Source organism: Schistocerca serialis, chromosome 6 (genome assembly GCF_023864345.2).
Source record: "Schistocerca serialis cubense isolate TAMUIC-IGC-003099 chromosome 6, iqSchSeri2.2, whole genome shotgun sequence".
Lineage (NCBI taxonomy): Eukaryota > Metazoa > Arthropoda > Insecta > Orthoptera > Acrididae > Schistocerca > Schistocerca serialis.
Window position 1 is genome coordinate 729,666,824 of NC_064643.1, and position 26,600 is coordinate 729,693,423.

At 37.4% G+C, this 26,600-nt stretch overlaps 1 protein-coding gene across 2 annotated transcripts in view; it reads right to left on the minus strand.

The window, feature by feature from the left end:
- LOC126483961 (voltage-dependent calcium channel subunit alpha-2/delta-3) overlaps positions 1–26,600 on the minus strand; it is an 832,874-nt gene that overhangs the window by 322,146 nt on the left and 484,128 nt on the right. For both annotated transcript variants that reach the window (XM_050107259.1, XM_050107258.1), the window contains exon 14: positions 6,172–6,276. In XM_050107259.1, coding sequence (XP_049963216.1) covers positions 6,172–6,276 — 105 coding nt within the window. The remainder of the gene's footprint in view (positions 1–6,171; positions 6,277–26,600) is intronic.

Consider the following 26,600-nt stretch of genomic DNA (forward strand, 5'->3'; position numbering starts at 1 on the left):
TGAGTTTGTAATGTCCCAGCCTATATTTATCTTAAAAATTTATTGCTCATGTAAAGAATTTTAGAAGTAATTAAAACACTCATGATAAGCACAATGGTGGATGACTGTCAGTAGATGAAAACACTGAAGAACACACTTCAATGAGTCACAAACACAGTTCCCAATACAAAATGCCAAACAAAAATTACATACTGAACAATACTGAACAGAGTTATCTTTAATTCTTTCTAAAACAACTCCCCACAATAAATAATAACAATAAATCAACTTTCACCTTCTTTCGTGGTACTATAAACAAACAGGTGACTTAAGTCATGGGATACTTCCAAATATCATGTGGGACCTCCTTTTGCATGGTGTAACACAGCAAGTCATTGACTCAACAAGTCACTGGAAGCCGCTGCAGAAATACAAGTACTGAGCCATGCTGCCTCTATAGCCATTCACAATTGCGAAAGTGTTGCCGGTGTAGGATCTTGTGTGCAAAAAGACCTCTCAATGATGTCCCATAAATGTTCGATGGGATTCATTCCGGGCAATGTGGGTAGCAATCATTCGCTCGAATTGTCCAGCATATTCTTCAAACCAATTGCGAACAACTGTGACCCGGTGGTACGTTTGGGAAAATGAAGTCCTTGAATGGTTGTGAACGGTTTCCAAGGAGCTGAGCATAAGCATTTCCAGTCGATGATCGGTTCAGATGGACCAGAGGGCCCAGTACATTCCATGTAGACACAGCTCAGAGCATTATGGAAGCACCACAGTGCCCTGTTGAGAACTTGGGTCCACAGCTTCTTGGTATCTGTGCCACACTCAAATCCCATCATCGGTTCTCACCAACTGAAATTGAAACGCATTTGACCAGGCCACAATTTTCCAGTCATTTAAGATCCAACCAATGTGACCACGAGCCTAGGAGAGACATTGCTGGTCATGGCATGCTTGTCGTCTGCTGCCATAGTCCATTAACAACAAATTTTGCTGCACTGTCCCACTGGATACATTTTTCATACATCCCACATTTATTTCTGTGTTTATTTCACCCAGTGTTGCTTATCTGTTAGTACTGACAACTCTGTGCATACATGGCTGCTCTCTTTCATCGAGTGATGGCCCTCGGCCACTGCATTGTCCTCGGTAAGAGGTAATGCCTGAAATTTGGCATTCTCGGCACTCTGAATATTGAATTTCCTAACAATTTTCGAAATGGAATGTCCCATGCATCTAGCTCCAACTACTATGCCACGTTCAAATTCTGCGAATTCCTGCTGTGCAGCCATAATCATGAGAGAAACCTTTTCACATGAATCACCTGAGTAAAAATTACAGCTCCATCAATGTGCCACCCTTTTATATCTTGTGTATGTGATACTACTGCCATCTATATATGTGTATATTGCTGTCACATGTCTTTTATCACCTCAGTAAATAGTTTATGATGGAATGTATTTATAGCAATACTTCATAAGCTAGTCTTAGTTCATAGAGTTTATGCCAATACAATTTTTGTTAATAACACAATATTATCAACCCACACAGCCTTATAACTCCCACTAATTCATGTGCTTTTAAAATAATTATTAACCAGGGCCTCTTTTGTAGAGTGATGTTTTAGCAGTTTTCATTATCACATTTTTATATAATTAATGACATTTTTCTATTGGAAAGCTTCCAAATTACTGTGTATTAGTTAATAATGAACAGATTTCTGTATTCTAGAAATTATGTACCTTACATCAGAATAGATCACTGTACTAACAAACGATTATAAGTGGGGTCATAATTCTTAAAACACATGATATTGTGAAATTTTATATAACACACAGATTTCTCAGCAAGACTAGCCACACCACAAGAATCAGAGAAACAAATGTTACTGTCTGAATAATGAGAATATGGAAATCATCATTTCTGCAGTAATTTTCATATTTACTAGGGAACTGTTAATGAAAAATAAAACTAAAAATGGCAAGAACTTTATTTATTCTAGGAGTGATATCAGAGCAAATTGAGGTGCTCTGCTTTGCTTTGTTTCAAGTTCCTTTATCAATGTTTCAACATCTTGACTGCTTTGTAATTTTTTTCTTCCTGAGCATCACATGTAGCATTATATAATAATTAACTAAAATATTATTATAATTGTCATTATTTCATCCTGTATTTTCCATTGTTTAAGATATTATTTGTGACCTCTCAGGCTCACTCAGAGAGATTGGTTTATAGTGTGCTTCTGGGTGTTCCAATGAGTTATTGTTTCCATTTTATGCGCAATATTTTGACGCGACTGACACAGAAGTTGTGTGTTATGTATACTCACTGCCTGTACTCCAACACATTATGATTGGAACAGCTGCCAGCCTGCACTAGTTAACTGGAGAGGACCAGCACACCAACAAAATCCTTATCTGCTCCACTTTCCATAAGCAGTTTGAGGCCTGCTTTTGAGATGCTTCCTGTTATGTACCACAACCACAACTTTTGATGCCTGCCAACTACATGAATTTCTCTTCTGGATGGCCCACTATACTATCTTACTCCCTGCTGTTGACAATCTCAGTTCAGACTTTGAGTTAGTCACAGGATAGGGCAGTCATGCTAGAATATTTTTCCTTTTACATTATATGTGAATTTTACTTGTGCAACACCAATTAAGTGCAGTTTTTTCCATCTACAACAGTATGCTTATCTTCAGGGTTCTCATAAGGTTCTCCTATGATAAAACAAGGATGCATTCCTTACTTTCTTGCAACTGATAAAATGTGTTATACTTCATGAATACTAAGACTACTTCGATACAGAGCATCATGCTAGTCTATACTACTTAAGTCTCTTCATTAATGCACAAGTGTTGTAACCTACATTCACTTGAACCTGCTTAGGGTAGTCGAATTTTGTTTTCCATTTAGAATTTTTATTTCCTCACATGTCTTTTCAACACCAAAATAACCATGTCTTGATGACCCAGAACATATCCAGCAACCATGCCTCATTTCCACCAAGTCGTGTCATTAGCTCTTTTCTCTCCAATTCTATTCAGTACTCTTCATTAGTTATCAGTCAGGCGCACTTCCAGACATCACTGGTCATCAGGCCTCATTTAGAAACAGGACTCATCACTGAAGACAGTTCTATCCCAGTCAATGAGATTCCAGGCCAAAAATATGCCTAGAGATCCCCCAGAAAGCAGTGGGATACCAACCTGACTATCGCCCACTGCATGGTCTGCCAATCAGGAGTAACTGTTTGGGGTGCCATTTCTCATCATAGCATGACCCTTTTGGTTGTCATCCATGGCACCCTTATAGGACAATGGTATGTCAATGATATTTCACAGCTCATTTTGTTGCCCTTCATGGCAAGCCATCATGGGCTTACATTTCAGCAAGATAATGCCCGTCCACACATGATGAGAGTTTCTAATGCATGTCTTCATGCTGGCCAAATTCTGCCTTGGCTATCAAGGTCCCTGAATACATCCCCAATCGACAATTATACTCTATATACATGAGGCTGTTTAGCAGTCAGTGGGCACATAAACGTGTCTCTCTCTCTCTCTCTCTCTCTCTCTCTCTCTCTCTCTCTCTCTCTCTCTCCCATCTCTATCTCTGCCCCCCCCCCCTCCATGTGTGTGTGTGTGTGTGTGTGTGTGCGTGTGCGTGTGTGTGTGTGTGTGTGTGTGTGTGTGTGTGTGTGTGGTATTAGTTTAAAAGAAAGGGACTGTAAGGAAACTCAGCAAAGTTTATTTATCCTGCTTATGTGCCTGTCAACCCTTCAACATTTCAATCATATGTTCTGCTCCTGCACAATAAGCATGATTAAGAATACTTATACCAATCTACAAGCACTATAATTTAGTTCATTTGTATCACCTTCATCCTTATTTAATCAGTATGCAATATTGCTTTAATTCATTTTCCATATAAAATTGTATATCTATTTGAAAAAAAATACTGACTGACACATTTTCAGTCATTTACAAAATTCTTGACACTTTCACAGAAATTCTTAATAAATAGTTGAAGAAGTGATCAGCATCACATCATCATTTGTCCATACTATAGCAAATGACATGAGATATACTATTTGACTTCATACCTGCTTCTTGTCTCCCTCTTTCTTTAGCCAGATTTCTTAGCAGATGTTTACCCCACTCTTTTCTTAGATTTATCTCATTTCCCAAAAGCTTTATTCTCCTTTTAAAAACTCATGATTCACCTTGAATAATTCTGCTAATTATGTGAGGCTATTCCTGGATTGGTAATTGGAAATACAAAAACTATAACGGAGTTCCCAAAGTGGCTTCTTCCTCTATTTAAACTGTAAGATCACTATCTCATTTTACAATAACAGCATAGCAATAATGGAAATTCCTGGGTGGAACAAAATGTAAAATAAGGGAAAGGCAACCACTCATCTCTAGCAGACTGATGTGTGGCACATAGATATATATGACAGAACAGTCTGCATTAGCTTTCCAGCTCTGGATCTTTTCACGTAGAAAGCACAAAATTTCACACGCATAACTACACAGACACACAAATGCACACTGTGGCGACACTGATTATTGATTATCAATTATTGACAGCAATAACCTGGGCTGATGGATGTGGGGAGGCGAAAGGGAAGGATTCAGACTGCAAGGAGGGGGTAGTGCAAGGCAGAAGCAAGAAAGAGAGAGGACCCAGCGGCTGCAAAACAAAACAAAAGGAATGCTGAGAGGATAGAGCATTCAACAGATATATGAAGCACAGAACAGGGAGAAGGAGGGGGGAGGAAATTGAACATGGAGAGGAAGACAGGGAGGGGGACAGAAGGGTTCAAGGCAAGAGGGTTGGAGGGAGGGAGGGGATAAGAGAGAGAGAGAGAGAGAGAGAGAGAGAGAGAGAGAGAGAGAGAGAGAGAGAGAATGCCTGCTATGTTAGGTGGAAGAAGAAGTGCAGTGTGATAAGATAGTACCTGATTTGGATAGGGAAGGAGTGGTGTGGACAATGAAAGAAGAGAAAAGTGAAAAGGTAACGTCTGGAAGTGGGAGATAGGTTAGCGGAGGTTTATGCCTGGGGCTGTGACGACACAGGATATGCTGGAAAGAAAATTCCCACCTGCGTAGTTCAGAGAAACTCATATTGTGCTGGAAGGGAGTATCTACATGGCACACATAGTGAAGCAGCTGTTAAAGTTATTTGAGTTGTGGTGCGCGGCATATATTCAGCAACTGGATGATCACATCTGCAGTTGGCCACAGATCGGCAGTGGCCATTCAAATGAGTAGACTGTTGCTTACCTGTTGTGCCCACATAGAATTCTGTACAGTACCTGCATAATAGCTGATACATAACATCGCCACTTCCACACATGGCCCTGCCTTCTATAGGGTAGGAAATGGCTTTGACTGGACTGTGGTAGTGGTTGTGGTTGGGTGTATCAGAAAGTCTTGCACCATGATTGTCCACAAGGGAATGACCCACAGGGTCCAGGATGGGGAGTAGGACTCTAATAGGGATGGACAAAGATATTCTATATGTTGGGTGGGCATCACAACACTACTAAGATTATGTAAGCAGTATTTTGGATAGGATACCCCTCATCTCAGGGCAAGAGGAGAGGTAGGTGAAGCCCTGATGAAGGATGTGATTGAGCTTCTCAAGGCCAGGGTGATTGTGGGTGATCAGAGGAGTGTTGGTCAGTGGCTCATTAATAGATTTACTGGTGTTAAGGAGCAGATGGCATGTGAGATCTGTTTATGGAGGACGAGGATAGGATATTATCTGTCAATAAAGGCTCTGGTACGGGTATCATGGATGACACTGGGAAAAGTAGTGGGGATGGGAGGATGTTGATGTATGCAAATGTCACACAACAGTGACCAACAAGGAGTCTGATGGCAATGAAAGGGGAAATGTGGAAAGGCAATGAAGGAAGTGAGCAGAGTATTGAATGTTGACAGGGAGGTTACAAACAGTAGCATGAAGGTGTTGGCAACAAGGTAGAGGATTTGTTCTGGGAGCACTGTAATCAGTCAAATGTTGTGAACACTCTTCTCTGCTACATGTATCTATGCACCACAAATCAGTCTGCTATAGGTGAGTGGTTGCCTTTCCCTTATTATATGTACCGTATTATAGAAATGATGAATGATTGAGGAAATGGAGTATCTTATCCATTATTACTAACCTTCAGCATCTTTGGACTGAAATCACGTGCCTCTCGGTCAGTATTCTCAAGTTCAACTTCTGTCATGTCAACACTATTGTAGTTTGGTTTCAGGATGCCCTGGAACTGATTACAAGATAACACTGCCTATTATTGTACTGTGAGAGTTTACACTTAAACATAAGACAAAGATGCCTGCACTGAAATACCTTTAATTCATATTTCTGTGTTTTGTTATACTTATTATATGCTGGTTAGTAAATTGTGAACACTTTAATACACACACATAATTGTTAATCAATCTCCTCCCCCCCCCCCTCTCTCTCTCTCTCTCTCTCTCTCTCTCTCTCTCTCTCTCTCTCTCTCTCTCACACACACACACACACACACACACACACACACACACAGGTGGGGAGAGGGGGAGGGAGAAAGAAAGAGAATAGAATAAAAGTTTATTGTCTTGTAACATACAATTACAAGACACCGACTTAATGTACACAGACCTGTCAAAACACAAAAACTGGTTTACAATTATCCTTATAATATCAGTAATATAATATACAGAACTGAATAATTAACTAAGCAATTAATAATTTTTCTTCAAAAGTAACAAACTTTTAAAAATTAACAGTTCTAAGTACTTGCTCTCTCTTGCTCAAATTTTCAGGTTGTTATTTAGGAATTCTTCTACTGAATAGAAACAATTCTGCACTAGTTTCTCATATAAGGTTTTTTTTCAGTGTTTCTAAATTTATGCTGAGCAATTCTCTTCCTTTCATTTTGTAATAAATTTTCATACCCATGTAATGTGGAGTTCGAGCATAAAGTTTTAAACAGTGGGTGGGCAGCATAAAATTATTTTGATTTCTGGTAATGTAACCACGTTGAAAAATGATTTGCGATTAATAAATCAGGGTTACAGTGCACAGAGATAATCATCTTGTATATGTATAGTGAGGGAACACTTAATATACTTAGATTTTTTAGGAGTGGGCAACATGATTTTCTTTGCCCTACATTGTGGATATTTCTAATTATGATTTTATGAAGTTTCAATATTCGACACACGCGGTTTGAGTTTCCCAGAATACAATTCCATAACTTATTACTGGTCAAAGTAGCTGTGATATACTATTTATCCACATACTGGTAGCACTGTACAATATCCTCATTGCAAATGCTAAGCTATTTAATTTATTTGTGTATGTGATCACCATGATAGATTTTTATCCAGTTGCATTCCTAGGAATTTCTCACAGTTAGCTTCCTCCAAATCCTGGTTTCTGTGACTGGCCAGAACGTCACTTAATTTTGCTTATTTTGTTTTAAACGGCGTTAACTGAGTCTTTTTCCAAGTTTACTTTTTACCCGTTTAAATCAAACCAGGTATCTAATTTTTCTAATGTATTTAATACAGTTTGTGGAATTTGGTCAGTACTGTTACTTTCAATGCTTACAGATGTGTCATCTGCAAATAAAACTGAGTGACACTCAGTATTAAGTGGCAGAATCATTTATGTAAAACAGAAACAGAACAGGACCTAAAACAGAACCTTTGCAATACTCCATGTGAAATGGTTTTCCATTTTGAAGTATAAGTTCCTCTCTCTGATGATAGAACCACACTCTGTCTTTGGTTGGTTAGATAGGACTTAAACCATTCTAATACCATAATTTTCCAGTTTACACAGTAGCAAAAAGTGATTCACACTATCAAAGGCCTTTGATAAATCATACAAAAATTCCTGTGGCAAGCAGTTAGTTGTCTAGAGACAAGCTAATTTTATCAACAAAATATTAATAGCAGATACTGTGGTTTTGCCTTTTCGAAATCCATACTGATTTTTTGAGATTATTTTATGTTTTCCTACAAAATCTTGAATTTGTATGATGACTATCTTTTCAAATATTTTTGATAGCGATGGGAGAAGAGAGACTGCGTGATAGTTTCCCATATGTTCTTTTCTGCCTTTTTTTAATATTTGCTTGACTACTGCATATTTCAGTGTGTGTGGAAAGTAATCTTCTTGAAGGGACTGGTTAACTATTGTAGTTAGTGGCTGTGCAATTATTTTAAAGACTTTTTTAACACTTTTGTTGGTATCCCATCCCATCCTGCTGATGTTTTACATTTCTGCAATAGTATCACATTTTCTATATCTTTTACAGTAGTTTTTGTAAATGTACTGAAAAGTTCACCTTCAAATTGCTCACTGTTGAAGAAATTTACCTTGTCTGGGTAATCTTCTACATTGATGTTTGATTTGTTTACATTTATAACGAATTCATTCAATAATTCAGAAATTTGAGCACGATTTACAATAGTTACATCCTTTATCTACCCGTGGCACCTGTTTCAGCTTTGATCACTGGCCATAATGCTTTTGATTTGTTTTCTCTATCCAAAATAAATCTATTTTTCCCAGTTCTTTGGCTGCCTTTACAACTTTTTTAAAAATGTTTTTGTAATTTTGTACATAGGTAACAAAATCAGGACTTCTGTTATGTTTTAGTTCCCTGCATAGCTGTCTTTTTCTTTCACTAGAGATATTTATTCTTTCAGTAATCCACTTTACTATATTTCCCTCTTTTTCGTGGTGTACAACATGGGGGAAAGTTTCATTAAAAACGTGTAGGAAGTTTTCCAAGAAAATAGCAAAATTTTCAGAGCATGAAATACTATGATCTATAGTCTACTCCACATTATTTAATCTACAATGGAATAAGTTCATATTTTCTTTGCTGAACTGGAGTTTGGAGTAGGTTTTCTTCAAGCAAGCTTCTATTGTTTTTGGTAACTCCATAAACAGAGCACAATGATCAGAAAGTCGTAAATCTAAACAATGCTTATTTGCCTCATAATAAGTATAATTGGTTAAAATATTATCTACACATGTTGCAGACATTTCATTTATTTGAGTAAAATCAGCAAAATTTGCACTGAAATCTGATATTTGAATCATATCAATGAGTTTTTTTGAGTTGTTGGCTTCACTGGTGAGATCTATGTTGAAATCAGCAGTTATTATGACTGTTTCTTGGTTTCGTTTTGAAGTTTTTTCAACAGACGCTGGAATTACTACAAAAATGTTTCGTCATTTCTGCACCTGGAATTCTATACACAGTTACAATTACAATATTTTACCCTAACTCTACACATCAGCTTTCAAATATACTTTCTTCATTCAAGGAATCGAAATTGAATCTTGCTCTATATTCCATTGATCTCTCCATAAGTATGCACGATCTTCCTCGTGTTAAATTACTCATACAAAAGCTGCTGGAAACATAAAAATTATCAACGTTATTTAAGATTTTGATACTATCCTTTGTAAGTCAGTGTTCACTCAAGCATACAACCCTGATATTTGGTATTTCTGGCAAAATGATTTGCAAATCGTTAAGTTTTCCTTCTCTGCCATTCGTATAGTTTGAACTTAAGCCACTTATGTTCAAGTTCATTGTTAACATATTGTTATTTTTTTAATATTCCTAATGGCATCTGTTTTGAAGCGCTATTTGTGTAATTTTGTTTCACCATTGTTACCAATTTTTACACCGCCATTTGTGGATAATAGTTTCGCTTACTAAGTATGATCTTACAAATATGACAATACATATTGCTGAATGTTGCCGATCCTAGCCTGTTTAGATGCAGCATGTCTTGTCCTATATGTTTATCACTGATAAATTTATTCGAATACATGAAAACTGCACCAAGGCCGTTGCATTGCTCTCTGATATGATTGTTTATGTATTTATTTATTTATGTATGTATTTATTTATGTATTTATCACTTACTGATCTACTGTGCAGGACACTACTAATAATTAACTTTGATGGTGGGTACGGGTTTTCACCATAGATAGAGAGAGATAGAGTTTATAACAAGTTTTATTCCATAAAGACAAGTGCTTTAACTTTTGGAACAGTTCCTACTGGATACAAAGTATTAATTTTAAATGTACTGTGTGGCCAGTTTCCCACTCTGCAACAAATGGTACTTGTTGACAAGTTTAATATACCACAAAAGCCTCCTTACAAGTTTTGAGAACTTGAACTTTTGTAAAATATCTAGAATACACAACCTGTATATATGTAGGGAGCATCCGGGCAAGATTAGACTAATTACAGTATGCACAGCTGCATTTAGGAAGCCTTTCGGTCTGCGAGTAAAGTCTAAAATGTAGCACATGGGACATATCCTATGCCATGCACTTCACAGTAGTTGCCCGGTTGCAGAGTACAGATTTAGATGTAAAATTTTGCTGGTTACAGAGAAATATGAAGTCTCTGTGAAGAGTATTGTATGTATTCCATAAAGTAATATTGCATAGTGGCCATTCAACCTTTAAATTTTGTTTTGCACTGTAAAGCCACTTATTATTGTCATTCAATGAATGGAAATATTGCACCATACACGAAAGATCAAGTTTTTACATACAATTTCTTGGTTCATCAATTATCTTGTCATAGATGCTAATAGCAGGGTAGGTTCAATTTAAAGGATCTGTTAGTGATGGACAAGATGTTTAAAACTAACATATGCTGTTGTAGATACTGGTTGATCCATGCCACACACAAGTCTTAAACTACACTGATGTGAGAGATGTTTTATTACATGAAGTTTAAATATCATTCTTGTAACAGCTTTGAGAATTACACAACAAAGATGGTAGTAATATAGCATGTGTAAGGTACATATGCTATATGAGAATAAAACTAATTTCCCAAATGATATAAAATATATATTAAGATGAGGTGACTTACCGAACAAAAGCGCTGGCAGGTCGATAGATACACAAACAAACACAAACACACACACAAAATTCAAGCTTTCGCAACAAACTGTTGCCTCATCATATAATTTTTCCCACGTGGAATGTTTCCTTCCATTATAAAAATATATATTAAATATTAATCCTACTGAAATATCTATTAGAGAATATCAACAGTGCCACTGTTTCTATTCAATAAGTGAATACACAAACTTTAATACACACATTTTGTAACTTTTGCATTTTATAACATGTAGCCCTACTACAATCTTGATCACTGGTCTTTGTAAAAGAGTATAGAGTTAAATCCAGTGTCATCTTATGTATTCTACTACATATGATGAAAGGGCTAAGTAAATAAATGTCATTGTGTGTGAAGAGACTCTGTAAAGAAAAAGAGCTGTTCCTAATAATCTCTATTTAGTCCAGTGCAGTAATTCATCAGCTCTTGCAGACTTCTTAATTCGCTTTTTCAATGTTTCAGTGCCATCTACATGCAAGGTGTCACTAATGTGGAATTATATGACAGAAAAGCCCTCCAGTAAGATGATTGCAACCTGTGAGCAAAACTAAAATAAATTTGCATTTTGGCCAAGATGTCACACATTCAATATTTTCCATATCCTCTTTTCCAAGAAACAAATGCTGTACTTACAGCTGAGCGAAGATATTAAGTATCTTCTATTTATACTGAGGGGGAGAAGAATAGGAGAGTTAGCTCTCACGTGCGCTCAGGACTTTGGTTTCAATGACCATTAAATTGGAAATAACGAATGCTAATTCCAAGTATAGCCAATAGCATCAGATTAAAAAACACTATCCATAAGCCAATAACAGTGAGAGATTACTGGGCGAGGAATAGAATTAGTTATTGTACCTTACCAGTAAAAACACAGTACTCAAGAGTCTGATTCAGAGATTATTTCTTTATTTATTCATCCACAAAAATGAATTTGTAACATAAGTTATAGCAGTCATTGAAGGAGCATAAACCTCTGTTGCATTGGTTTTTAAATAGTCCTGTAAAGGACAGAATACACATACATTTTTGTTTCTCTCTCTCTCTCTCTCTCTCTCTCTCTCTCTCTCTCTCTCTGTGCGTGTGTGTGTGTGTGTGTGTGTGTGTGTGTGTGTGTGTGTGTGTGTGTGTGTGTGTGTGGCCACAAGAAGTGTTATTTACCTACCATCATGTTTGAGATTGATGCATCTTGTACAAAATTAAAGTTACATGAGACACAAATGTGTCTCCATAAGTTCCACAAGAGAATGAAAACAATGCTGAAGCATTATACTGGTAGCATTCTTAGAGAAGGAGTCGTTATTATTTTTGACTGAGCAAGCAATTTATTACAGAGTAGGCAGCCTATGTGCCTTACACTGTTGTAGCATGTAGTCAGCCTCTGGTCTATCACATGTATGTTACCATCACCATGGATGTGATGGTCATGCACATTATTATTTACTGATGATTTTTATTTACAAATAAAATAGTCCCTATGTTGTATATGCATGGGACAGGTAATATTCCCAATTCTTTGAAGACTGGCTTGTAGGTGTATGGGGTGGCAATCATATCATAATGATAATATGTTTTTGCACAAATAATATTCTCCTTTGTTTTGACCTCCAGAAAGGAATTCCACATGTGATGACTGAGTTAACTAGAGCAACATATACAGTTTTAATGGTAGTCATACATTTGACTGAAAACTCTAAAGGCATAGCACAGGCTACACATTTTGCACAATACTTTATCTCTATGTATATACCATTGTAGACTCTTGTTTATTCAGAGCCTCAGGAATTTAGTCTCACCAGTTCAGTAACTTTCCCATCTATCAATTATGGTTCTATATGTGTTGTATGATTCTTTGACAGGAAGATCATGTGGGTTTTTTCCATATTAAGTAAGAGGCTACACTGTTACCACTGAGCCAGTACAGCAGCCTTTCACTGCTGTCAACTGAGTCAGTTCTCATCTACTGTGAAGTAATGTTTCAAGAGAAGGAAGTTTGTATCATCAGCAAATAACATAGGTACTGCTGATGGAAGATATTCTGGGAGGTCATTAGTAAAGAGAAAGAAGAGGACCTAAGATTGAGAACTGTGGGACTCCTGATGAGACTGACATCATGTGTTGTTATTTCTACCAGCTCTTCTCGTTTGATAGGTAAGACTGAAACCATTCATTACAGAATCCTCTTATACTACAAGCATTCATTGTGCGTAGCAGCAAGTGTGATTGACACAGATCAAATGCTTTTGTAAGATCAATAAACAGGGCAGAAGCACAGTGTTTTCATTAAATGCATGTAGTATCTGGTCAGTAAACGAATAGAGACCCACTGAAGTACACTAAAACCTTGCTAATCTGGTCCCATCTGCAATAATGTCGATTACAATGTTAAACAATGTGACACACATTTGAAATTATGGTTTTCTTTACAGTTCAGTATCATGGCTTCTAAAAGGAAACAAACTGTGCTACACCTCAAGGAGAAACTTGAAATTTGACATAAGCAGACCCAATGTTGTTCACAAACAGCCATAGCTGCTGAGTACATGTTGGATGAGCAACTATTTATGACACCAAAAAGTGAGGTGATGTTTTTCGACAGTACACAATCGGAATGGAGAGCAACATGTGAAAATGGAAGGTTATGTGAAAGAGTGAGAATGAAGAACTGAACCTAGCTCTTTGTAGATGGTTCGTACAACAATAAAGTAACGGAATTCCTGTCAGTGGCCCAATAATAAAGGAAAAAGCAATTGTATCTAACAACTTGGCAGCAGTAACTTATTTACAGAAAGCAAAGGTTGCCTATCAAACTGGAAAAAACAAAATGTCAAGCTGACAGTCACCGAGAAAAGTCGCTCAGCTAACAAAAAAGATGCAAAAGAGTTTATAAAAGAGATATAGAATATGAGAGAGGAAGATCATTTAACTGATGGTACCTTGCACAACACTGATGGAATCAATCTCTTTCACAACATGTTCTTCCAGATAGATTAGCTGCTAAGAACGAGAAGAAAGCCTATGGGTATGCACAACAGAAATAGTTTCATTAGTGGTGTGTTTTAATGCAAATGGGAATCATTACCTATCACTCATAATGATTGGGAAATCACAATATCCACTTTTTTTTCTTTCTATCCCCCACCCTTGCCAACACTGCAACAGAAATATGCTAATTGTGTTCAGAATAAATCATTTATGGTCAGAGATATCTCCTCTCAGAGGATCCACAAATCATTTGTATCAGTTGTCTGAAAAGAGCTGAAGAAGAAAAAGCTTTCACTGAAAGCTATCCTTACAACTGACAATGTTGCCGGTCATCCTTCTGATGTGAGTCAAAGGTCCTATGGTATAAAAGCATTCTTTCTTGCAGCCAATGTGACAGTCCTCATTCAGCTCATGAACCATTAAATTTTGAAACTGGTTAAATGTCGTTATTGGCAGGTACTTCTTTCCTTCTTGCTGAACAAATGTGAAAATTACTATCAAGGTTATGTTGAAGGTGTGGAAAGATGTCAACTTATGTGATGTTTTCCAAACACCAGAAGTGTGGGATAAAGTGGAGAATGCTATCATAATGAACAGCTGGAGAAAAGTGTGGCTGTACACTGATGCAAAGCTGGAGCCAGCACTGAATGACATTGATGAGCCAATCAATTTGGAATTATCAATTGCTGACACTTTGTACACTGACATGATCCACAAGCTTCCAGGAGAAGGAGAAACTGATAAAGAATATGTTGCTAAGTGGGTGAATGAGGAAACCTCAAGATGAACCTAACTTAAAAGATGAAGAAATAATCAAAAGCATGCAGGAAAGTAATGATGAAAGTGATCAAGAAGAGGACATAAGAGTAGACAGCATGGAGATTTTTCACACTGTTGGTTCTGCAGCTGCAGCCATCTTCCTAGAGTACATTGTAAACCAACCAGATACATGCAGTATCAACATAATGGTCATAAAGCAGTTGTATGATGAAACATGTCACTGTTGCATATCATCATTGTGACAACTAAAATTTCAGGACATCTTTCATATAAAGTGATACTACTATATATTATGTACAATCTCAAGGAATAAGGTTTTGATAAAGATAAATGTATCTTTGGATGTAATATAGTATAGTCCTCAATTTCAGATATTCTCAATAAATATCCATTTCCACTAATCTGGCAACCTCATGTGCAAGGAATGGCCCAAAAAAGCTGAACTGTCATGCTGTTAGTAAAAAGTTACTTTCAACAAAGGTCCTTACTCAAATACACAAAAGTTTTTCCATTATTTTGGATACAGTTGGGAGGAGGGGATATAGCTCAGTCATCATTGACCTCATGCTTGGCCCCTTTCTCGTGTAATGGAACTACCTTGAAAATTTTCAGTGGCTGAGGAAAAATGCTAGTACTCTTGGAGCAGCTGATGATGTAGCAAAGTGACTGTAGTGTTTCATTAGCAACTTTCTTTATCTCACAGCTACGTAAACCATCAAGGTCAAGTGAGAGGGAATTTCTAATCTTTGTAATAAGTAGGACAACCTCCTTCAAAGTTTTAGGCATCATAAAATGTAAGTCAGATCTTGTACGCCACTGGCTGAAGCAACAGGGAAAGTGGCATGCCAGCAGGCAATGGGTACATCCAGAAAAGGTACAAGCCTTGAGACACTGGTGATCAATTTCACACAAGAAGCTACAATGTTGACGAATGCAAGAATGGTAACGAAGTTCATCATAAGTAGTGACGACCTAAGTATGTGAACCGGCTGCCAAGTTGTCAGTCTAACAAATGTAACACATCCAAGAGACCAAAGCCTCTGCCCACCTCTGCCATCTCTTCATATGTTGCCAGCCAGGGTGTCCACATTGACACTTTGCCAACTGTACGCTTGAGGCCTCTGCTGACACACAATCATCATGTGAACTGGCTGTGTTGATCAATGACTCTTGAACACTTGGGGTCCCTGCTGTTACATGATCAGCATTTGAACTGGTTGTATTGGCCCACGACTCTTGAGATTCAGAAGCAATCATGTTTCAGCTGAGACTGCTGGGAGTGCAGCTCTCCCACGGCCAAGTGTCGTTCACATTTCTTGCAAACTCTTCAGACACTAGGAGATTGTTGTATCACACATAGGGTTGTTCGATGCCCTGTAGCCATGAGATCCTAGCATGTAGGCATTCTGGCCTGGATAAAAGAATATTGGGAGTCACAGACAGGGATCTAGGCAATGACTTCAAGCCATCAGGCAGAGGACATGATCTGATCACATCTGGAATTAGTCTGCTTAATGGCTCAAAACCAGCAGCCCTTCGCATATCTCCCGTATGTCACAATAGTGATAGGACTTTCGCTAACCTTGAGGATGGGATCATCAGCAAAGAAAAGAACTAATACACACTTAATGTTATAATAATATATTTCTTTTTTGCAAACGGTACATCTTTCAGTTTGCAAACTGATAATGTGAAGAGATTCCAAAAAAACTGCTATCCAGACAGAGGTAAGCTCCTTCAACAACATCAGCCAAATAACCTAGATTTTCACAACAAGATGTTACTGACTATACTTTTACTATAGTAATGAAATATCCTGCGTGTTGAAGAATGTATTTAAGTATCAGGTCCACAGTTATTTTTCTGTTGTCAGAAATAGTAGCTTATACCACATATAGTGTAAAAGTCCTTTTAATAAAACCAGGACTAAAGATTGATGCCCCCCTCCTCCGTCCCTCCCTCCCTCCCCCTCTCTCTCTCTCTCTCTCTCTCTCTCTCTCTCTCTCTCTCTCTCTCTCTCATAGAGTGCACACCACTACAGAGTGAAAGATTAATTCCAAATATATAGACCATATTTACTCAACTACTCAACAAGACAAGGTTTTTCCTCAAATTTGTCATTCAAAAAATTCAGATTAAGCGTTGGTTGCTGAAGTCAATGTTTCTACATTGTGTAATAGCTTAATATGTCCAACCCCACAGCTAAGTGATCAGCCTTTCTGACTGCTATGTGAATGACTGATTTCAGTTCCTAGTATTCCCAGTATTGTCAAGGAATTTTCTTGGTGGGAGGACTGGAGCAGGTGCATTTGGCCCTGTGATACCAACTGTGGACCCACTCAAGTGAGAAGTAATGATTCCAAGATCTGGTAAACTGAAAAATGCCGGGAGAGTGGTGTGTTGACACAACACCCCTCTACTGCACATCCTAATGACACCACTGGCAGAGGACAACACAGCAGCTGGTCAGTATTCAGAGCTTTTAACTTAACATAGGGATCACTTTACATTAGTAGATGAAGGTATGGTATTTGAGATAGTGAACAGATTAAATCTGATGACAACAGAAGGATAGAAGAGAGAGCGGAGGCACTGCTCTGCCAACCTCGATGGAGAACTAGGGGAGAAGTGTGGGACGCAATGACAGAAAACTTCATCATGCTGCCAACTATGGAATGCATCCTGTCACAGTTCTTCTTCTTCTTCTTCTTCTTCTTCTTCTTCTTCTTCTCCTTCTTCAATAACTACCACATTTCAACTGCTGTTCGCCTGAATTCAAATGTAGTCAGAATTGACCTAGTGTTACAAATGGACATATACTCTCAACGATAGTATGCTTTTATACATGGGACAAATTCACTCTAACATATGTATATTCACACAGAACATTCAAAATGCAGCACAAAAAATGAAACACTATGTTCAAACTGGTGGCACTAATGTGCCTTTTGAGCACCTGTTTCAGCATCATGATCGGCCTCACCTTAATGCAGCTGTTAGGTGCATTAACAAGGGGCTGGAGAGGGCACTGATGGCAGAGGGCATGGGTCACATTACAGTGGTGCCAGTTGAGTCTATCAGTAGATCAAGTTTCACTAGGCTTGGCCTGCACCTCAATAGTTGTGGGAAGGGGAGGCTGGCAAAGATTACAGATGACGGTGTAGTGGTGGGTGATGGGATCACCCATGGAAAAATTCCTGTAGTAGTTGGTGTTAGAGCTGCACCTTTTTTAGATTGAGGTCATCTGATAGGTATACCTGCTTGAAGAAAGCCCTCTAACTAAGGAATCACCTTCAGTGGACATCACGTTTTCAAGTAGAGAAGGAATTAGTACATTCCATCAAAATACAGGGTGTACATAAAGTCAGGGAACACCTTCAACTATTAGTTGCACAAGAACTAAACATTGTACAGATGTAATACATTTTGCATTTTAAAGAGAAACATTTAATATGTGAACCATGAGCGAGCCCGCAGACATCAATACAGTAATCGAATTCTTGCCATACCAGTTCCAGGATTCTCACTGGGATGTCTGCTCCTGTTTGCCGAGTGCAAGCAACCTGTTGTAATGAATTTGTAGTGCCAGTGGGAAATGGCCTTCCTTGTTGGTGACTTCTTACCGTACTTGGTTCTAAACATCCACTGAACAGCTGTAGTACACTTGCTTTTGTCGAACTCCAACACACAGAAAGCTCGCTCTGCACCTGAACACGCCATGTCTGCAACTAGCACTGACTATCGGCAAATTACCAAACTATGCGGTGGCAGTATACATGGAGGAAAAAAGAAAAAAAAACTTTCATGGTTTCTCTTTAAAATGACATGTGTATGATATCTGTAGAATGTTTGGTTCTTGTGCAATAAATAATTGAAAGTGTTCCCAGACTTTATGTACACCCTGTACAAGAGGTATTAGAGATAAGGTTAGTGAACTGCTTACAGATGTTGATTCTGAAATTATTGGTGTATCAGATCACCATTTAAATAATATGACAATTTAGAGGCATCCTTTACCAGAATACAGATTAGCTGGCTGTTTTTCAAGAAGTACCTTGTGGGGTGGCAGAGAGTACCCATGTACGTAACAAACAAAATTCTGTTTGAGTCCCTAAACATATCACGGCATGGCACTGAACAGATATTTTAATGTTGTGCAGGGGCAGTTGAATTCAGTGAAACTAAACTTCTAATTGTTGTTGTTTATAGGTCCCCTAACTCTGACTTCAGAGCATTTCTGCTCGAGCTAGAGAGGTTTCATGATCCGCTTTATCGGAAGTTCCAGAAATTCGTTATATGTGGTGACTTCAATATAAATTTTGTATTGTTGTGCAAGAAAAATGATGTAGGTAGATCTCCTAATTTTCAACTATAGTGCAGGGGAACAGTAGCACATGATGCACAAATTTTAAGATTAAAAGGCTTTTGTGCTCAAACAAATGTCACATATAATAAAAAAACTACATAGAAAATTTAATCCAATGGCAGTAGAGAGTTTTTTAAAACTTGTCAAGGAATGATAACATAGACAACAAATATAATGCTTTTATTAACACATTTCTCATGCTCTTTGAGAGCTGCTTTCCATTAGAATGTTCTAAATGGGGTAATAGTAGTAAAAGGCAGCCTGGGTGGCTGACTAGTGGGATAAGGATATCATGCAGAACAAAGCGAGAATTATATCAAAATTTTAGAAGTACAGTATATCTCTGCTTTTACGTTCCCAGAATTAATGTTTTCCCACCGTTTACGACATTTTTTATTATTCCCGTCAAATTTACTATGTCTACAATGTTAATTTGCACCTGATTTTGCATTAAAATATTTGTCCATCCAGTAGTGTTTGCAAATATTATGTGCTTAAGTGTCTTGACACCAGGGATTTGAACCAGTAAACATGTTAAAGTTACAAAAATTTGTGCCGTATCTCCCACTGCTGCCGAGCATTACTTGGCATGATGGCTGAAGGGAGTAACTAGGTTCATTCATGACCATTCACAACCATTTCGAAACTCTCTACTGCGCAAATGCAGTTTTGTGATTATTGTGATAATCGTGACACCTTTGTTGAACCACATTTAGTGTGTTTCGGCATTTGGCCTCTCGTAGCACTGGTTGACACTGCCATTCACTTTGCAATGCTCAAATGTTTTTAGTTTAAACACAAAGCCAGATATGAATTTTTTTCATCCTGAGCAAAAACATGTTTTGAAACTTATTCTTGTTGTCAGGTGCTGTATTTTTGTATTATTTTTTGTGATGTTACACAAACAGTGTGAGTGATAGTTTGTGTGTGCGTGGGTTTGTACATAACTAAGGAGGCACAGTACCTGATAACCTCAAAAAGACAACTACAGTGCATGAGAGACAGAATAACACATTCAAACACCACACAAAATACTTGTGTACATATTTGCACTTGACAAGCAGAAAAAATTCTCAAAACACATCATTAAGCATGAAAAAATATGTTACTAGTGCAGTATTTCATTATTTAAATAATGTATCACAGCTCCAGGCTTTCCAATAACATCAATTATAATGTTTGTAATTAAGTGAAATGTTTCTACTTCGCAGATAGTTATCAATTCCAGCTGCATCAACCATTTTTATTAGATAATAAACCTTTATTAGATAATTAAAAAAGTCCCTGACAAGTCTTTTGATGCCTGTTATGTACATATATCATACATAAAGTGCCAAAATGCAAGGGGGTATCCTATATGAAACTTTTACAGCTTAAGACATTATTTCCCACATTTTACATTTTACCACATTTTATACCATTTTTTTGAAGTCCCTCAAAAAGTGTAAAGGTGGAGTTTCACTGTGGTCACAATCAAGCTACAGTTGCACATTACAAACAGTATTGTAAGGTGCTTAAAAATGTTATTAAGAAGGCAAAGAGTATGTGGTGCACAAATAGAATAGCTAATTCACAGGATAAAATTAAAACCATATGGTCAGTTGTGAAGGAAGTGTGTGGTCAGCAACACAAGGTCGACGATATAAATTCAGTTCATAGTAAAAATACTTCGGTTACTGATAAATCAGATAGAAGAACAGCATTTAACAATCATTTTCTGTGCACTGTTGGTGGATTAAATAAAAATTTAGTTTCTACAGGGAATCATATAACTCTCTTGGCAAATGCGTTTACGAGATTGATGTCTGAAATACTCCTCTGTGATACAGGTAAGGGGGATATTGACTCAATAATTAAATCACTGAAGACTAAGGACTCTCTTGGATAGTATGGAGTGCCTAGCAGAATATTAAAGTACTGTGCTGCACATGTTACCCCTGTACTTCGCCATATTTGTAATTTTTTCTTTAGGAATGGTCAGTTTCCTGGATGATTAAAGTACTCAGTAATATGGCCACTTTATAAAAAGGAAGAAAGGGATAATATAGACAATTTCAAACCTATTTCTGCACCATTAATGATTGCTAAAGTAATTGAAAAGGCTGTGTATGTAAGGATAATTGAGCATTTTATATCACACAATTTCCTATCAAACATACAGTTTGGCTTTGTAAGTCATTTAACAACTGAAAATGCTATATTCTCTTTTCTCAGTGAGGTACTGGATGGGTTAATCAAAACGTTTCAAACACTAGGCAATTTTTTTGATTTAACTAAGGCATTTGATTGTGATGATCACAAAATATTGCTTCAGAAGTTGGACCATTAAGGAATCTGGGGAGTATGATGATGATGATGATGATGATGATGATGATGATGATGGTGATGATGATGATGATGTTTGGTTTGTGGGACACTCAACTGCGTGGTTATCAGCGCCTGTACAAATTCCCAACTTTTGCTCAGTCCAAACTTGCCACATTCATGAATGATGCTGAAATGATGAGGACAACACAAACACCCAGTCATTTCGAGGCAGGTGAATATCCCTGACCCTGTCGGGATCAAGAGCGCACCGCAAGACCATGAGCTGCGGCAACACGAGGAGTAGCTCACAAGTGGTTCACCACTTACTTTAACAACAGACAGCAAAAGGTTAAAGTGGTTCACCACTTACTTTAACAACAGACAGCAAAAGGTTGTTATTCACAGTGTTGACGACGGATGTGATGTGGGGTCTGAGTGGCATATGGGCAAATCGGGTGGGGGGGTGGGGGGGGGGGGGGGGTGGCGGCCATGGTTCAGTGTTGGGACCACTCCTGTTCTTTATTTATATAAATGATACGCCCTCTAGTGTTACGGGTAACTTTAAAATATTTCTGTTTGCTCAGGATGTTGTGTGCAACATTGTTTCGGCTTCAAGCATTGTAGTTCATGATCTAAGTTCATGGCTTGTAGAAAATAAACCAATGCTAAATCACAGTAAGACAAAGTTTTTACTGTTTCTAACACATAATTCAACGAAACCTGACATTTTAATTTCACAGAATGGGCATATGATTAGTGAAACTGAACAGTTCAAATTTCTAGGTGTTCAGATAGATAGTAAACTGTCATGGAAAGCCCACATTCAGTATCTTGTTCAAACACATAATGCTGCCATTTTTACTATTCAAGCGGTATCTGAAATAACTGATCATTTGACACGAAAATTAGTCTACTTTGCTTACTTTCATTCGCTTATGTCATATGGTGTTATATTTGTGGGTAACTCTTCCCATTCTAAAAGGATATTTTTGGCTCAGAAACAGGTGGTTTGGGCAATATGTGGAATAAGTTCGCAAACCTCACGTCGACCCCTGTTCACTAGTCTGGGTATTTTGATATTGGCTTCTCAATGTATATGTTCTTTACTGTCATTTCTTGTTAATAATATCAGCTCATTCCCAATAATAAGCAGCTTTCATTGGGTTAATACTCAGTAGAAATCCAACCTGCATTTGGATTGGACTTTCTTAACTCTTTTGAAGAAAAGTATGCAGTATACTGCTGCATCCATTTTCAATAACCTACCACAAGAATTTAAAAATCTTAGCAGTAATCCATGCACTTGCAAATCAAAACTGAAGAGCTTCCTCATGAGTCACTTCTATTCTGTTCAGGAGATCCTTGAAAAATTAAACTGATTCTTAAGTTATATTGTTGACTGCATTTACTTAAACTTATGGTTTGAATTTTTTTGGGTTCATAAACATTTTATTTTTATCTGTTATTACTTTTATCTTGTAATTTCAAGTACTGACACATTCTTTGACCTTGGAGATTTGCTCCTCAGTTTGGTCCTATGGAACTTGACGTGTAAATAAAAACAAAAACCTGACAGCAGTAAGGCTGCTATTGCTCCAGAGCTCAGCTGATTTTCAAAGTTGTCAACAAAATTATGTATTTATGTATTTATTTCAGCTGGTAGCATTGTGGCCTTCTGGCCCTCTCTAATATCTAAGCAGACATACTTAGTGAGTCAAATATGTGTAGCACATGAGCAATTTACAATGATGGTAATAGTAACAATAATAATGATAATGATGATTATAATAATAATAATAATAATAATAATAATAATAATTGGAGGCCCGGGAAAAGAATAGGCCTCCAGTATGTTCTGCCAGTCGTAAAAGGCGACGGAAAGAACAAACCACTAATAGGGCTAACCCCCCTTTTAGTGTGATAACTTGGTTCAGGACAGAACTAAAGAAGCCTCGGACAAGCGCCGTCACGGTCGGGGACAGCGCTTAAACCCTATGCCCGCCCACAATGGTAACGACACTGCTAGCCAACTGGAAAATGATTTAAATCCAAATAGAGGTGTTTTGCAGGATATGCTTCCTGCAACCACCCTAGAAGGAAAACAAAGACAGAGGATGAGATGGTCAGATGAAGTTAATCGACACCTCATGTTCTGTTATTGCCAAGCAACAAACCTAGGAACCAACACAACTGGATACAGATCACAAGTATACACAACATTTATTACCAGATACCCGGAATTAAAATTTTTAACAGAACAACGACTAGCTGATCAGATCCGTGTAATAATAAAAAATAACAGGATACCCCAGTCAGAATTATCAAACAACAAGTACAACAAATACTGGAACAAAATTATGTGCAATTAGAAGAAGAAGAAAATACAATAATGGACTCAAACATCCCAGAGAAGACAAACAAAGAACAAAATGCGTCAATTAAACAATCAGAGGAAAACGAAATCTTAAAGACAGCCACCAGAACAAGCACAAATAGAACACAAAGTGACACACATGTTAGATATAGAAGAGAAATTTCAGCTGACATATATAGAATACAAAGACACAAATACAGACATTAGACCATTCTTGCATAGACCACCAAATAACCCACAAGTCGAAACAACAATAGCAACTATCAACACAATCATACACAACAAAATAAATGAAAATACAACTATGGAAGAGTTACAACTACTGGTTTATGTAGAAGCACTCACTACACTAAATATACACACTAGGCAGAGATCAGAACCAACCAACACACAGAAGAACCCACAAAACCAGCATGGCAACAGAGGCTACAGATCAGAATAGAAAAACTGAGAAAAGACATCGGACAGCTAACACAATTTATAAGAAATGAAAAATCAGACAAAAAACGAAAAAGGTTAGGTAAAATCTCACACCAAGAAGCAATAGAGCAATTAGATGAAAAGAAGCAGAAATTACAAGCATTGGCCAAACGACTTAGAAGATACAGAAAAAGTGAAAATAGAAGGAAACAAAACCAAACATTCAACACAAACCAAAAGAGTCAAACCAAAAGTCTTCCACCTCGACTGACATCTCTGCCCAAACTCTTTGCCTTTACAAATGTCTGCTTGTGTCTGTGTATGTGTGGATAGATACGTGTGTGTGTGTGTGTGTGTGTGTGTGTGTGTGTGTGTGTGTGTGTGTGTGTGTGTGTGTGTGTGCGCGAGTGTATACCTGTCCTTTTTTCCCCCTAAGGTAAGTCTTTCCACTCCCGGGATTGGAATGACTCCTTACCCTCTCCCTTAAAACCCACATCCTTTCGTCTCTCCCTCTCCTTCCCTCTTTCCTGATGAAGCAACCATTGGTAGCGAAAGCTAGAATTTTGTGTGTATGTATGTGTTTGTTTGTGTTTCTATTGACCTGCCAGCGCTTTCGTATGGTAAGTCACATCATCTTTGTTTTTAAATATAAATTATTTAACAGTTACATTGCAGACCCATACACATTCCCTGATACACTTACACATGGAATAAGCTATCTGAAACTAAAGATCAAGCAGACACAGCAAACCCAGCTAAATATCGCCCCATAACGTGCCTACCAACAATATACAAAATATTAACTTCAGTCATTACACAGAAATGATGACACGTACAACACAGAACAAAATTATGAATGAAGAACAAAAAGGCTGCTGCAAAGGAGCACGAGGATGTAAAGAGCAACTGATAGTAGATACAGAGGTGACATAGCTAAAATTAAACAAAGGTCGCTGCACAATGCATACATTGATTACCAAAAAGCTTTTGATAGTGTACCCCACTCATGGTTACTACAGATATTGGAAATATACAAAGTAGATCCTAAATTGATACAGTTCCTAAACATAGTAATGAAAAACTGGAAAACCACACTTAATATCCAAGCGAATTCAGATAATATCACATCACAGCCAATACAGATTAAGCGTGGAATATACCAAGGAGACTCATTAAGTCCTTTCTGGTTCTGTCTTGCTCTGAACCCACTATCCAACTTGCTAAATAATACAAATTATGGATATAATATTACTGGAACATACCCACACAAAATCACACATTTGCTATACATGGATGATCTAAAACTACTGGCAGCAACCAATCAACAACTCAACCAATTACTAAAGATAACAGAAGTATTCAGCAATGATATAAATATGGTTTTTGGAATGGACAAATGTAAGAAAAATAGCATAGTCAAGGGAAAACACACTAAACAAGAAGATTACATATTGAATAACCACAATGACTCCATAGAAGCGATGGAAAAAACAGATGCCTATAAATATCTAGGATACAGACAAAAAATAGGAATATATAATACAAATATTAAAGAAGAACTAAAAGAAAAATATAGACAAAGACTAACAAAAATACTGAAAACAGAATTGACAGCAAGAAACAAGACAAAAGCTATAAATACTTATGCTATACCAATATTGACCTACTCATTTGGAGTAGTGAAATGGAGTAACACAGACCTAGAAGCACTCAATACACTTACACGTTCACAATGCCAGAAATATAGAATACATCGGCTACACCACTACAATTTCATAACCACTTCCACAACCCTTTAGATCACATAACGTCAACAGATACGAAGAGAGTAAATTGGAAAAAGAAAACACTACATGGCAAGCACCCGTATCATCTAACACAGCCACACATCGATCAAGATGCATCCAACATGTGGCTAAGGAAAGGCAATATATACAGTGAGACGTAAGTATTCATGATTGCAATACAGGATCAAACAATAAACACCAGATATTACAGCAAGCATATTATTAAAGATCCCAATACCATAAAAGATAAATGCAGACTTTGCAAACAACAAATAGAAACAGTAGATCACATCACAAGTGGATGTACAATACTAGCAAATACAGAATACCCCAGAAGACATGACAATGTAGCAAAAATAATACATCAACAACTTGCCATAAAACATAAACTAATAAAACAACATGTTCCCACATACAAGTATGCACCACAAAATGTACTGGAGAATGATGAATACAAATTATACTGGAACAGAACCATTATAACAGATAAAACAACACCTCATAACAAACCTGACATCATACTCACCAATAAAAAGAAGAAATTAACACAACTAATCGAAATATCCATACCCAATACAACAAATATAGAGAAGAAAACAGGAGAAAAAATTGAAAAATACATCCAACTGGCTGA